Source organism: Plasmodium reichenowi, chromosome 6 (genome assembly GCF_001601855.1).
Source record: "Plasmodium reichenowi strain SY57 chromosome 6, whole genome shotgun sequence".
Lineage (NCBI taxonomy): Eukaryota > Apicomplexa > Aconoidasida > Haemosporida > Plasmodiidae > Plasmodium > Plasmodium reichenowi.
In genome coordinates, this window is record NC_033651.1 from 38,690 (window position 1) to 55,922 (window position 17,233).

Genomic DNA, 17,233 nt, shown 5'->3' on the forward strand with positions numbered 1-17,233 from the left:
AAATTAAATTTAAAAATAAATAATATAAAAAATAAAAAATAAAAAAATAAAAAAATTATATAAAATATATATAAATTATAAATTTTTATTTTTTTTTTTTTTTTAATATATATTTTTTTTTTTTATTTTAATTATATTTATATATATATATTTTTTTTTTTTTTTTTTTTTTTTTTTATATTTGTTCCTTTATTTTTATTTCTATTTTAACTTTTCTTATTTTATATATATATATATATTATATATATAAAATAATATATCTCATCCTATTCTTTTAATAATAAAATAAAAAAAGTTATGTAATTATTTAATATATAAAAATCAATAAAAATTAGATACACCAATCATGATATTATATGTTTTCTATTTGTTTTATTAGTAATATATAAAAATAATATATTTTTTACCTATAATAATTTGTTATCAATTAATTAATTTGCCTAATTCTTATAAAAATATATAAATATATTATAATTTTCTCTTTTTTATAATTTTACATATTTTGAATTCCATCTTATTATATATATTTATATATTTTATGCATATATGATGGTCATTATAATAGATATAATTTATATATTATATATATATATATATAATACTTTATATTAAAAATTAAAATCTTCGACAATGAAGAAAAAATATTTATAATTAACATAGTTATTAATATATTATCCTTATTAATTTATCTATTTTTTTAAAAATATTTCTTCATATACATATATATGTATGTATAATCATTGTAGTTTATATAAAATGACTGAGGATATCGAATTTGTGCAAGAGAAACATATCCAATATTTGGAATCTTATACAACAATAAAAAATGCAGAAGAACTAATATTTAATGAAACTCTAAAAATGTGTGGAGTTTTTTATTTCCTTTGTTCATGTAAAATTTTATCACATACAATAGAGAAAAAAGAAGAGTTCATAAATTTTATTTTAAAATGTCAAAATGTTGATGGTGGTTTTGGAAATAATATAAATTATGATTCGCATATTGTTTCTACACATCATGCTATATTATCATTACTTTTATTGAATTATTCTTTTGACAAGATTAATGAATATATGGATAAACCAAATAATCACCATGATATAAATAATACAAATGATAATAATAATAATAAACTTTATTTAAATAATACAAATGATAATAATAATAATAATAAACTTGATTTTAATAATACAAATGATAATAATAATAATAATAATAAACTTGATTTTAATAATACAAATGATAATAATTACAATGTATATTCTAAAACGATACGAGAAAATACATGCAAGTATATACTAACCTTATTTAATGAAGATGGCTCCTTTAAAGGAGATATGTGGGGAGAAGTTGATACAAGATTTGTTTATAGTGCAGTTAGTTGTCTAACCATATTAAACAAAATTAATTTAGTTTGTGTAGATAAAATCTCATCATATTTATTAACAAATTATGCTATATGTGAAAATGGCTTTTCATGGGTAAGTGGAAATGAGCCACATGCAGCTAGTGTTTTTTGTTGTATTGCCACATTATTCTTAATACAAAAATTATATTTAATTAATGAAAATAAATTAGCTCATTGGTTAAGTCTTAGACAAACTACTAATGGAGGTTTTAATGGAAGAGCTGAAAAATTAACAGACACTTGCTACTCTTGGTGGATTTTCTCTACCCTTATTGTTTTAAAAAAATATAATTGGATTAATAAAAATGCTTTAAAAAATTATATTCTTCTTTGTCAAGATATTCAAAAAGGTGGTATAAGTGATAACCCTGATTGCCTTCCAGACATTTGCCATACCTTTTTTGGATTAGCCGCTTTAAGTTTGATAGATAATCTCAACGAGTCCGAAAAAAAATATACGCTGCAACAAATGCACCCCGTATATGCAATTCCTGTTCATACGGTTAAGATGAGGAATTTGCCTTATCACGACATAGACATAATTTAATAGAAATAAAATAAAAAAAAAAATAAAATAATGAAATAAAAAAATAAATAAATAAATATATATATATATATATATTTATATATTATTCTTTTTTAATTTTCAAGAGGATTATAAAAAATTAACCTGTTATTATAAAGTTAAAACAAAAAATATTTACTCTTAACGTAAATTATAATTAAAACTTATATACAAATTATAAGTCTTGTAAAAACAAAAAAAAAAAAAAAAAATATAAATATTAAATAAATAAATAAATATAAATATATATATAAATATAAATATATATAAATATATATATATATATATATATATATATATATATATATATATATATATCCATGCAATTATTCAATTTCACCCCTCATATAATATATTTATATCTGTGTATGTAATCAAAGATACTAGTGCCTATCTTATATGGTTGATATATTTATTCTTCAAAAGAGGTGACTTCATAAGATTTACTAGAGACGATTTACTCAACACTTCATTATTACTAATAATCGTATTCACTTCATTTAAAAATGTTAAACATTTTTCATCATTTTCAAAATTTAATAATTTTGTTAACGTGGATATATTTACCTTTATGCTGGTCCTAAACAAAAACAAACAATATATAAATATATATATATAATTACACATGCATGTTCATATATTCATATATTAATTTATTCATTTATTCACTTCCACAAACTTCCCTTAAAATATTACTACAATTATACAAAATAACACTATTCATTTTATTATATTATTTTTAAACTTACTTGCAAATATTTATAAGAGCCAATAATCTATATTTCGGCAAAAATAAAACAATCAAATAATTAGTTAAATATGGCATTTTAATTTGATTACTATTTTCTATATTACATTTATCTTTTTCAACACTTTCTAAATTATTCATTTCACCATGACTTTTTACAAAGGATATAAGAGAATCCATATTTACATTAAGATCAACATTTTCATTTAATGACATTAATATAGGCAAATATTGTAATATATGATTATTCACAAATATTCTATAATATATATATTCATGATTTTGTTCATCATCTAATGGTGATATCATATTTATATTTATTAAGTACATTTTGTTTTTTATACATTCATTTAAATAATAACATAACTGTATATTTTCGTGATTTTTTTCTTCATCACTTAAAGCTAAATATTCTATAAGAAATTCCTGATGCATATTTTGCAATGTCATGTAAATAAGCTTATAGCATAAAAACTCAACCTATCAATATAAATAAAAACATACATACATACATGCACATAAATATAATTATATATATATATATATATAATTATTTATTTATTTATTTATTATATGTTTACATATATATTTTACCTTCGATTTGGTTATATTAAGTCGCTGGTATAATTCAAACAATTTATTAATACATTGCAAAAATTGAAATAAATCATTATTTACTATGCATATTCTGATATTCGTTTCATATATATTCACAACATCGTCATGAAATATATTCTGGATATTCAAATCTTGTCTCAACGATCTAAATTGTTCATTTATATATTTATAATTCTTATCCATGTTATATTTATAAAGTATATATGCATAAGTGCACTTTAAAACAGAAAAACTTCTTACCTAAAAAAATAAAAACATAAATAAATAAATAAATAAATAAATAAATACATACATACATATATATAATATTAATAATAGAAAACATTTACTTATACGTAACACATATATACATATACATTTTATATTTACATTTTTTCTTTCCGGAAGTGATGTTAATCTAAAGAAAAACTTTTGAATATTTTTACATTCTCCAACAAAATCTTTATTCTTATAACAATTAGCAAAATTATATTTGTCCATAAGCCTTTCAAGATTTCGTAAATCTTCATTTCCCCTTTCTACACATTCACCATTTGTATCAATATAAAATGAATTTTCAATCAAATTATTTTTCTTATTTCTATTAAGATCTAAACATTTCTCTCTTCTTCGTTCTCTCTTTTCAATTTCTTCTTGACTTAATTTCATTTTTTTATCACTTAAAATGCTTCCAATCATGTCACTATCTAAATCCATGTTATTACCCATGCGTCTTTTTGTTCCTAATAAAAAAAAAATAATAATAAAATAAAATAAATAAAATAAAAAAAATAAAGTAAAAATAAAAAATAAAATAATAATAAACAAAATAATAAATAATATATAATAATATTAATTAACATATAATAACATAAAGACATATTTTCATACGTATATAATATATATGTAAGCATATATTACTTTTTTGATGAGAAAAGAAATAAATATCCATCCCCATTACATCTTCTTCAGTTGGCATCACATTACTTAACCAGAATGGAGATCTTATAATTTTTTTTCTCTTCAATGTATATATTTTTGATATAAAATTTCTTAAGCACTTTGAGAATTCTTTATTTTTATTACATTGTTCTTTAAAATGATCATTTAAATTTTTTATATATGTTTTTAAATTATCACATTTAACGTTGGAATCATTATTATTTGTAAAAAATGGTATATCAGATAATTTATTCATTTTATTATTATTATTTTGTTTATTTCTATTATCCATATCTTTATTATTATAAAGATAATTACCATCTTCATCTGAATAATCATCTTTATCATAATTATCTGAATTATATTCTAAATCTTCTTCACCTAATTTATTATTTTTTTCTTTTTGTTTATTATTATCATAAGGATAACAGTTATTCATATCATCTTGATCGTTTTTCCTATATTTCATCATATTTCCTTCATCCATATAATTATTCTTCACATGAAAGAATTTCTTATTATCATAAATATCACCCGCATTATTACTATTTGAAATATTACCATCATAAATATTATTATTATTATTATTGTTATTATTGTTATTATTTCCGTAATTCATACTAAAGATACCACCAATATTGTTCATAATATTTCTACTCATATTTTCTTTGTTATATTTAGGTAATCCATATGTATTATTAACCATTGAACTATTTACATTATTATAAAATTGATTATTAATTATATTATTATTCATATTATTATTCATATTATTATTCATATTATTATTCATATTATTATTCATATTATTATTCATATTATTATTCATATTATTATTCATATTATTATTCATATTATTATCCATATTATTATTATTTTGTTTGTTATGGTAATTATATTTATTATTTACATTCATATGATTATTTATAGATTCCCTATAATTCATTATAACATCATTATTAGTTATATTATCTTTTTTATACAAATTATTATTTATATCATCCTTATTATTTTGAGTATTATTCATATGCATGTTATTATAATCATTTCTATAATTATTCACATTACCAATATTATTTATATTATTGATATTATTTTGATCAGATAAATCATTAGCAAAATTATTCCTAACTTTTTCTTTTCCTTTTTCGTTTTTATTATCATCACTCAAGTCACTCACTTCACTAACAGCGTCACTTATTGATTTATTATTTTTATTATTTAAATAACGATTATACGTTTGGAATATTTTATTCTTTGATTTATTTAATGTAAAACTTATTTTCTTTTTGGAATCCTCATTCATGTTTTCTTTTGAATCATTTTTATTTTGCATGAATTGTTCAGGTGGAAAATCAGAAAATGTTTTTCTTTCTTTTTTATTAGTATTAAGTTTTTTCATTTCTTCAATAGAATCAATCATATCATTAATTTTTTCAGGTTTGATATTATAGTAATTATTACTTTGTTTTTCATTTTGTATATTATCATTAACAATACATGAAGGATTTGTATTACTATTAAATGTGTTATTTTTAATATATCTTGGGAAGTTATTAATATTATTATTATTATTATTATTATTAATTGATATGTTCATATTATTATCTTTTATGTTCTCCTTATTTTTCATATCATCTGTTTTTACTTTTGATAAATCAACCAATTCACCTGAATCATTTAAAGGTATATTCAAATTAGCTATATTTAAATTACCTAAATTCATTTGTTCATATATATTAATTTTCTGTGTATTCACATTTTGTAAACCTGATTGTTGTTGTAATAAAAATTCTTGTAAATTCGTTTTTTGTTGATAATACATCAAATTAGATGACACACAATTATTTATTTGTTTTACAGATTCAGGTGATGATAATATAGCATTTTTAACTAATAAAAAATATCTACTTAATGTTATAAATATATATTTTTTCGATTCAATAGCAGCCTCCTTTTCTGGGAAACCTAATTTTATATAATGATAAAAAACATGAAAATAATATATCTCTTTAACTTTATTAATATATAATTCTACATAACTATCATTATTATTATTATTATTTATATAATATGATAAATCATTATTATTTATAGATGATGATTTACGTTCTTCATCTTTAATATGACTACTATTAGAATTAACATTATTTATATTACTACTATTAATATTATGTTTATTATTATACATATTCATATAATTTATATTATCTGGGTTATAATTTACACTTTTGTAATAACTATCACTTTTATTATTATTATAATAATTATTACTATTTGGATAAGTAGATACAACACTACTTTTATTTGAAGCATAATATCTATTATTATTTATATCATTCATATTATTAAAATGATTCATATTATTATTATTATTATTATTATTATTATTATTATAAATTCCAGGATAATTTAAATAACCACTATTAAGATTACCACTAATATTTATATTATTATTATATAAATAACTATTCATGTCATTTTTATTCTGGTATATACTACTTCCACTCTTCACATTCATGGACGTATTTTCTTTATTATTATTATTATTTTTTTCATCTTGTCCATCTTTATTTTTTTCATTCATTTTTCTTTATTTCTTAAAAATTTATATATGTATTATTACTAAATTAAAAAAAAATAAATTAAATAAATAAAAAAAAAAAATAAAATAAAAGTTCTTTTTATAAAAAAAAAGTATAATGCTGATCTGATAAAATATTATAATATTTCAATATATAAATATATACATATTACCAATCAACAAAAAATCCCCGCTTTTATAAATTTATAAAAGGCTTATTGGTAAAATAGGTATATAATAATTCATATTATATATAAATAAACATAAATGACCATATATATAAATATATATATAAATAATATATATATATATATATATATATCTTTTTTTCATGTCATATAAATTCTTATAATATTCCCTTTAAATACATTATAATATATATATATAATATATATATATATAATATATATATACATATATTTTTTTTTTTTACTTATATGCCGTCACTTAAAAATATATAATTTTTAATATATAATGTTTATAAACTAATTTCATTATATTATAACACAATATATATGAAAATATTATGTCAATATTTTTATGAGGCATATAATAAATATTACTCCCATGTATATAATATAATAATATTATATTATTTTTATATTAATATATAATATATACATATTTATTTTATATAATATAATATAATATAATATATATATGGAAAAAAAATATAATAAATAAGAAAAGTTAAAATAGAAATAAAAATAAAGGAACAAATATAAAAAAAAAAAAAAAAAAAAAAAAACATATATATATATAAATATGATTCACATATAATAAATAAATATATATTAAAAAAAAAAAACAAATAAAAATATATAATATATATATAATTTATATAATTTATTGAATATCGTATATTATAACTGATACAGTACTTACTTCTAAAGGTACATATTTTATATATTATTATTTTTTAATACCTATATATAATATATATTATATATGCATTATTTTATATAGGAAAACATCAGAAAAAAAATATATACTTTGTATACAATTTGGTTAAAATTTTATATAATATATATATATAATAATATATGTATTATTTTATATAATCAATTTTTTTTTTTTTTTTCTGTATTATTTTATTTTATTTTTTCATGTTCCTTTGTAAGATTTCTTTTTATTTCTACATCGTTTTTAAAAGGCTAAAAAAATATTAAAAGAATATATTATCATTATTCATATATATTATATATAAATATATTAAAAAATAATAATAATAAATAAATAATAATAATAAAAGATATAATAAGCACATATTTTAAATATGCAGATGTACATTATAATGTTTTATTATAATTCTTTTTTTAACGCAGGTTTATATATATATAATATATATAATATTATATTATTGTTGTTTCTTGTTTTTTTTTTTTGTAATATTATAATTTCAAATAATCTTTTATATATAATATATCAAATGGTTTCAACAAAAATATGGTAAATTATATTTTCATTATAAATATTATAATATTATATATATATATATATATTAAATCATATTTTCATTTTAAATATTATATATATATATATATATATATATATATATATATATAAGTCTATGTAAGTTAAAAAAACAATGAAACAAAGAAAAAAAAATATATAGATCTGATTGTTTTTTTTTTTTTATTGAAAAAAATATATAGATCTGATTGTTTTTTTTTTTTTATTAATATATTGAAAACTTTTATATTTGGAGGAACATAATATTTTTTAAACATTAAAAAGCAGGATTATACACACAAATATATATATGTTTTCTTATTACTCTCATATGATATAATATTTTCTCACATAATACATTTTCATAGTTTATTCATGTACAATGTAAAATATATTTTTTCTAAATATATAATCTATATGAACAAAAATATACACACAAATATATATATGTTTTCTTATTACTCTCATATGATATAATATTTTCTCACATAATACATTTTCATAGTTTATTCATGTACAATGTAAAATATATTTTTTCTAAATATATAATCTATATGAACAAAAAAGTAATTAATTGACTTTTTTTTTTTCCAATTTTTTACTTTGATAATAATAATATAATACTATATAATCGTTAAACAAAAAAAAAAAAAAAAATAAAATAAAAAAATAAAAAAATAAAAAAATAAAAAAATAAAAAAAGCAACAAAAGCAACAAAAAAAAATGTTTTAAATAAAATTTAAAAAGGTGTACACTATAAATTAAAATAAATATATACATATATATATATATGTATATATATATATATATATATATATATATATAATAATAGTAATAATAAACAATTACGTAGATATATTTTTCCTTTTTTTTCCACTTCCCATTTAGACATTCCCAATATATTTTCCTTAAATTTTGTTATATATATATTTTTTCATTAAATATCTTTATTTGATAATATAATTTTTTTTTTTTTTTCTTTAATATCTTAAAGTATCATGCCACTGAATTTTCTTAGGTTTTTTATAACCTTGATGGATTATATATTTTAAGGTAACCCCGGAATTAACATCCTGCTCTTGTCCTTCATAACACATATTATCCAACAACACATTCGAATAAGTAAATATGTTTTTAGTAGGAGATAATAACTCTCTTTCAACAGATGTATCTATATCATATGTTATATTTTTAGATGGAATAAATATATTTGTTTTTCCTTTTTCTTCATCGTTATAATTATATATCATTTGATCATAGGAATCTATTGTATCATAATTTTTTTTTTTACATTTTTTATATATATTTATTTGAGGTGAAAAAGAACATTCATTCATTTCATTTTTTTTTATCTCATTTTTTAATATTTTTAATTTTTTATTTTTTATTTGTTTAAAATAATGTATGTGTGTATTCAAATTAGCATTAACTATTTGTTCATTAAATAATATGACATTTCTTTTTAATGATTTTATCCTTTTCTTTTTTTCAAATATAATTTTTTTCTTTTCATCTTGTTTTGGTTTCATATAATAAATATAATCATAAAATTTTGTTATGATATTCCTAGGATATTTAAAACATTCATATATATTACTATTATTATTACTATTATTATTATTATTATTATTATTATTGTTGTTGTTGTTACTATTTTTCGTGATTCTATTTGTTTGTACAAAATGATTTATTATATCAATGAAATGTTTTTTTTTTAAAAAGGTAAAATTCCCATCTATTTGAAAAATTGATATATCCATTAATAAACAAAGAAGAAAATGAGCAAATTGTTTCATATATTCATTTTTTTCTTTTATTTCATCTTTTATATTGTCCATATGATTTCCTTTATTCTTATGTAACACCTTCATAACCTTTTTATTATTTACATTATTATTATTATTATTATTATCCTTTATATACTCAATCAATTTTATATTCTTTAAAATAAATTCAATATTATTTTCATATATCTTTTGTATTAAATGACACGCATATATATTATCTATAAACCCTTGATTATTTTTATCAAATAGAAAATATACATTTAAAATATTTTTTAAAACAATTATGTCAGTCAATTTTTTATTTCTATTCTTTTGTCTTCTATTAATTCGAAAAAAAAAAGCCCCTTCCTTCTCTTTTACATGATCTATTAAATTGTCATCATTGGTTTGTTTTTCAACATCCATATATTTTTCAACATCCATATATTTTTCAACATCCATATATTTTTCAACATCCATATATTTTTCAACATCCACGTATTTTTCACCATCCACATATTTTTCAACATCCACGTATTTTTCAACATCCATGTATTTTTCACCATCCATATATTTTTCCACATTTATAATTCTTTCTTTTCTCTTTTCTTCCTCATTATTCCATAACATAAAATTTTCAAAGTATCCGTCCTTGTCTATTCCTTTTGGATCTTTTAAAAATATCTTATTATCTTTAATACAATTCATTTTATATCTCAATGGAAATAATGTTATATTTATTATAATTCAGGGGAACGCAAGTTGAATTGTGTATAATTCTTTATATATATATGATAACATTTACTACAAAATAAAAACAAGAACAAAAAATATGTACATATAATTATATATATATATATATATGTGGTTGAACTTTTTATCTTTTATGATATATTATTGTAAACTAGAAATATACAAATAGACTTATTCTTTTGTATAGCACTTCGAAATTATAACAACTTTAAAATTACTCTTTTTGACAAATGTAAAAATTAAAAAACAAAAAAAATAATATTATATATAAAATATTATACCATAAAAAAATATATATTTTATATGTATATAATATTATTTAGATATGGGTAATATAATTAATACATAGAGTAAATATCCATATTATATATACATATAGCTAACATAATTTTCAATATAAAAAATAAAACATATATATATATATATATATATATATATATATATTTATTTATTTTAATTATGCATCCATAAATACGGTTCATATATATATTTTAAAAAAAATGTCCTATAAAATATATTACAAACATTCTTATATTTAAATATAATACGTTCTATATTTTTAACAGTGATATATGTTATAAAATATTAAAAATTACAATATTACATAATTATAATATATATAAATATATAATAATATTATGAAAACATATGTATATATAATAATATTCAGTATATGATAAAAAAATAAAAATAATGTAAATAATGTAAATATTTAAAGGAATTTATCCTTTTATATAATATATATATATATATATATTTATTTATTTATTTATTTATTTATTTATTTTTATTTATTCTTATGATGTTTTATAATTTATTATTAAAATGTCAGGATCTAAAAAAGAAGAGAAAAACTTTGATGAGTACGCAAAATCCATAAAACTTAAAATAAAAAAAATATCGAAAGATGAAATAAAAACAGCCAGGACATACGAAGAGGTTATAAAAAAATATAATATAAAAAAAGTTCCTAAGGTATCAAACTTATCAAATGATAATTCATCTGATTATTTTTATAATTTTTATTATGAAAAGAAGCAACCTCTTATTATATCAAAATTACAAGATAAGATAGGGCAATGCATAAAGATATTCAACAGTACAAATATTATTAAACATATAGGAGATACAAAGGTAAGTATACATGTAGGTAATTCTAAATTCTTAAATAATGTAGATAAAAATTTTCGTTATACATTATCTACGTTGAAAGAATTTATTGAGTTGATTTCAAAAGAGGATGATAAAAAGGAACCTTTTAAAATACATTGTACAAAAGACAAAATCTATATAAAATTTAAAAAAAAAAATAAGCAAATAAAACACTCAGATATTTCTTCATATAATAGTAATATAAATAATGATGTGGAGAAAAAAAATGAAAACTATTTGTGTGATATTTTAAAGACAACTTTAAACAAAAAGGATGATTATCATAATGAAAAAAAGGATTCCATAAATAACGTATATAATAATACTCATATGTATTTTATCCATAATAATAATAAAAATCTGTATTATTATTATTATCGATCTCTTGGTGTGAACCAATTTAAAGATGTTTCAAATATTAAAAAGATGAACTCCTTTATTAGAGATAATTTTTTTTTACCTCAACCTATATATCCTCCTTATCATCTTTTTGATTTTTTTTCTTCCATATTAAGAATTGGACAAACCAATTTATTTATATGGTTACATTATGATATACCAGATAATTTCTTAATACAAATAAAAGGAAGAAAAAAAATTTTATTAATACCACCAAAATATATTCAATATTTTAATATTATTGATTCCTCTTCTTCATATAACTTATTTCATATTTTAACAAACAAAAAATTAAATACAAGAGAGAAATCCATTAAGAAAATACTCTGTAAATATTCTTATGTAGCCGATTTATATGAAGGAGATATTTTATTTATTCCTTCCTTGTGGTTACATTATGTTTACAACATGCCACCACATACATATATGAAAAGAAAATATAAACAAATCCATCAATTCTGTTATATTAAAAAGAAAAAACAAAAAAAAAAAAAAAAAAAAAAAAGGAAAATAAAATTAAAAAATAAACATATAAATGAAACCTTATATGAAAGGAAAAAATATATACGCATTTTTTCTTATGGATATTCTAAATTTAAATTCATAGGAAACCATCAAATTAAAAAAAAAAATAAAATATCATACATTCATAGTAAAAAACAAATTAAAATATATAAAGAAAGAAATGATAATAATAATAATGATAATCATCATAATAATCATAATATTAATAATAATGATAACATCATGATTAATGATGATGAATTAATAAAACATTATAATCACTTACAAAATGCTTCATATTATTTACAAAGTAAATATAATATAAACAACATAGATAGTAATAACAAAATTATACATAACATATCAAATGGTATCATTTCTAAGGAGCATAATGTAAATAAAAATAATCATTCCTCAAATGTAGAAAAAGAAAAATATAACGATTCGCAAAATAATACACATATAGATGCCAAATTAAATATAAGTATCAATTATTTTTTTAGAAAGAAAAACGAAGCCATGATTTTTAATAAAAAGGATTTATATGGAAATCAAGATATAAATGTAGCCAATCAAATTTTTAAAAAAATTCAAAAAGAAATAGAACCATTATTAAATATGAATCCAAAATATAAGAATTTTTATATACAAAAAATTAAGGGCCTTCTTTACGCAAACCTAGATGAAGATTATATATAAATGTAAAATCTTCATATACATTTAAGTGTGTATTTCTCCATGTATATTTTCATTTTTTTTTTTTATCAAATGTTATTCTTCTACAGCATTGTAATGATATTATATATATATATATATATATATATATATATATACATACATAACCATTTTTTTGTTATGACCCCAATTTTTTTAAACTAAAAAAGAAAAAAAAGAAAAAAAAGAAAAAAGAAAAAAAAGAAAAAAAAAAAAAGAAGGAATTATTATATTTTTTTTGTCAATCATTTTATTATATATTAATAATTCATATTATTTCTGTAAAAAATTATATCATGCCCTTTTTCTCTTTTCTTTTTTAAACAAATGATTCAAGGTACTTCAAAAGTGTCCAAAAGTTGTTATTAAAATAAAATATATATATATATGAAACATTAAACAATGATATAATAACTAAAAAAAAAAAAAAAAAAAAATTAAATACATAATGGATATATGGATAGACAAATAAATAAATACAAATAAATACTAATAAATACTAATAAATACTAATAAATATTCTTTGTTTATTTACATATAGACAATTATATTTTTAATTCTTTTTCATACATTATAATATATATATATATATATATATATATATATATATATATATATTTTTTATATACATCCTTTTAGAAATCTAGATAATTTAATAAAGAAGAATTTTTACTATTCCTAGATCTATTAATATATTTATTATTACAATAATCATTTCCTAAATTGAAATTTTTATTAACGATGACATAATCATACTCTTTCTCAACCTCTTTATCCATATCTATACTATCATAATTATCTTCATTATATTCATTATCATATATATTTCCCAGATCCATATAACTCTTTTCTTTATTATTATTATATTTAATATTTTTATCATCGTTATACTTTATATTAAATAAATTTCCATATCCAATATTTGATATGTAACCTTTTAATTTGTTATATTTTTGTTTATATGTATTTAATTCTTCATATAACTTGCTGTTCTCTTTCTCTATCTCTTCTGTGGTATATTTCAGCACTTCTTTAAGTTCGTTATATTTCTCCCTTTCTATTAGAACTCTGCAAGGGGTAAATAAAAAGAAATACAAACATAAAATAATCAAATAGTATATAAGCACACATAAATATAAATAAATAAATAAATAAAAAAAAAAATAAATAAATATATATATATATATATACATATATATACATTATGTACATATTATATACAAATAAACCATATTTTCATATTACATATTTTGTAAATTCCTTATAACATTCAAGAAATCATCAATTTCCCTTTGATAAAAACTCAGATTTAATTTGGTTTGATTAAACAAATGTATAATATCTGGACCGTAATAATTTGAATATAATACACTTTTTTTAAAAATTTTATATTTCATTTTATAATTATTATTACGTTTTCGTTTCTTTTCTTTCTTATTATGTTTATATTTTTCATATTGTATTAACATGTCTTCTTTTTTTAAATCCACATGAACTGAATTACTAAATGAATACATAACCAAATCTTTAACAAGTTTATCATTACATGTATTATTATGATTTCTTAATTCAACTATTTCACTTTTTATTGTTTTTAAATCATCAATTAATACATTTCTTTTATTATTATTATTATTATTAGTACATATACTTTTTAAACTAGTGTTCTTATTAATATATTTTTGATTCATAGGAGATATATTCATATTAGAAATATCAAATGATAGTTTATTCATTTCATTAGTTTTATAATTATATAAGGGCATAGATATATTCTTCACTTCCTTTTCTTTATTATATGTTATTTTGTTTTTTATTACAATTGCTTTATTTACATTAAAATTATTTGTTTTTTTTTTGTAAATTACATTCTGTTCTTTATTTAACGAATTATTAAAGTGTTCAATATATGAACTATTATAATTATTTATATTATAATCATCACAGGCATAATTATCATAAGTATTACTCTTATCGTAAATTTTATAACATTCATCCTTATTATTAGTATTAATATAATTTGATTCACTTATATTTCCATTTTCATATATATTTCTTTCTTCATTCATATTATTATTATTATTTTCATATTCATCTTTATTTTTATCTTTATTTTCATGTTTATTTTTATTGTCTCTTTTCCCTACATTTCCTTTGTTTTTTACTTTTTTCTCCCCTTCACATTTCTTAGAAGCGGTTGATGAACCAGTATGAAACGAATTAGACAATCGTAACATTATATAAAATTATTATTTATCATTTGTTATCTATTCCCTTTGTAATACTTTAATATATTCATCCTTATTACAAAGATTAATCATATTAAAATCTATATCCTCATGAAAAAAAAAAAAAATAAATAAATAATAAATAAAAAAAAAAAAAAAAAGACCTTATAAATTTAAATATACATACAAAAACATTCACATAAATATATGTGCGTATATATAATATATATATATATATATATATATATATATATTTTATGATAAATACAAAAACAATACTTCAAAAATTAAAAAATTTAAGTGCTAATTCTGGTTATATAAAATGTAAATCATATTACATTAGTTTCAAAAGTAACAAATATATATTATATATATATATATATATATATGTATATTTTATTTATTTAATATTTGATGCAAAAATATAATATATACATATATATAGTGTTGGTTATTTATATTTAATAATAATAAAATTTAATAACCTCCACATATATATTTATATAGATGACAAATATATCCAGAATTTTCTTTTTACAAAAAAATAATATTGCCTTTATAAGTTTATATATTTTTTTATTCTTTAATTTAAACTATTATTTTAAAATGGACAATTCTTTTATCTAGGCCTGATTAAATATTATATATTATATATAATATGCAAACATAGATATTATGTGAACAAATTTAAAATGATATATAAATAAAAAAAAAAAAAAAAAAAAAACAAAAAAAAAAACACATATTTTATATATACATAACTTTTTAAATATAAAATAAAAAAATATATAAAAATGTTTATAATATAATATATATATATATATATATTATATATATATTTTCTTTTTCGTTTTTTGAATAATAAACCATGTAAGATATATTATTATTACATTATATGTATATTTTATATATATTAATATATTTTTTTTATGCATACATAAATTATATATTATATACATATATAATATTACATACAGATATTTCTTTTTGAATTTTTTCTTCTTACATATGTATTATTATAAATTTATAATATACTGTTATAAAAAAGAAAAAATATATATATATATATATATATATATAAAATATATATAAAAATTTGGATGATGACAAGTGAAACTATTTATTTCATTCAATAATATTGTTTTTTCTTTTTTTAATTATTTTTTAATTTTTGGTCCATCATTTTGATTATATATAACCTTTTTCTAATTTTTTTACATTTTTCTATTTTATTCCTTATTTATTATTATTTCTTTTCATTTTTTTTAATTTGTACATTTTTATTTTTGTGTTTTTACGAAAGCAACAAAATTAAAATTAAAATTAAAAAAGATTATAAAATAATAAAAAAAAAAAAAAAAAAAAAAAAAAAAAGAAGTTATAATATAATAAGTGAAAGAAATAAAAAATTCTGTTATA

The 17,233-nt window shown here is 17.1% G+C and overlaps 5 protein-coding genes across 5 annotated transcripts; 2 read left to right on the plus strand and 3 right to left on the minus strand.

Annotated features, from left to right (window-relative positions):
• Positions 1–756: 756 nt before the first annotated feature.
• PRSY57_0601100 (geranylgeranyltransferase, putative) lies at positions 757–1,956 on the plus strand (the record flags this gene model as incomplete). The annotated part of the gene is made up of 1 exon (XM_012906387.2): positions 757–1,956. One exon carries the CDS (start codon positions 757–759, stop codon positions 1,954–1,956), a length of 1,200 nt encoding a protein of 399 aa, XP_012761841.2.
• A 408-nt stretch (positions 1,957–2,364) lies between these two features.
• PRSY57_0601200 (hypothetical protein) lies at positions 2,365–6,848 on the minus strand (the record flags this gene model as incomplete). Its single annotated transcript, XM_012906388.2, has 5 exons — positions 2,365–2,554; positions 2,724–3,202; positions 3,317–3,580; positions 3,710–4,062; positions 4,241–6,848. 5 exons carry the CDS (start codon positions 6,846–6,848, stop codon positions 2,365–2,367), a joined length of 3,894 nt encoding a protein of 1,297 aa, XP_012761842.2.
• Positions 6,849–9,278: 2,430 nt separating this feature from the next.
• On the minus strand, positions 9,279–10,772 carry PRSY57_0601300 (hypothetical protein; the record flags this gene model as incomplete). The annotated part of the gene is made up of 1 exon (XM_012906389.2): positions 9,279–10,772. One exon carries the CDS (start codon positions 10,770–10,772, stop codon positions 9,279–9,281), a length of 1,494 nt encoding a protein of 497 aa, XP_012761843.2.
• Positions 10,773–11,642: 870 nt separating this feature from the next.
• Positions 11,643–13,571, plus strand: PRSY57_0601400 (JmjC domain containing protein; the record flags this gene model as incomplete). Its single annotated transcript, XM_012906390.2, has 1 exon — positions 11,643–13,571. One exon carries the CDS (start codon positions 11,643–11,645, stop codon positions 13,569–13,571), a length of 1,929 nt encoding a protein of 642 aa, XP_012761844.2.
• Positions 13,572–14,221: 650 nt separating this feature from the next.
• PRSY57_0601500 (hypothetical protein) lies at positions 14,222–15,823 on the minus strand (the record flags this gene model as incomplete). Its single annotated transcript, XM_012906391.2, has 2 exons — positions 14,222–14,654; positions 14,832–15,823. The coding sequence occupies 2 exons, from the start codon at positions 15,821–15,823 to the stop codon at positions 14,222–14,224; spliced, it is 1,425 nt and encodes a 474-aa protein (XP_012761845.2).
• Positions 15,824–17,233: the final 1,410 nt, after the last annotated feature.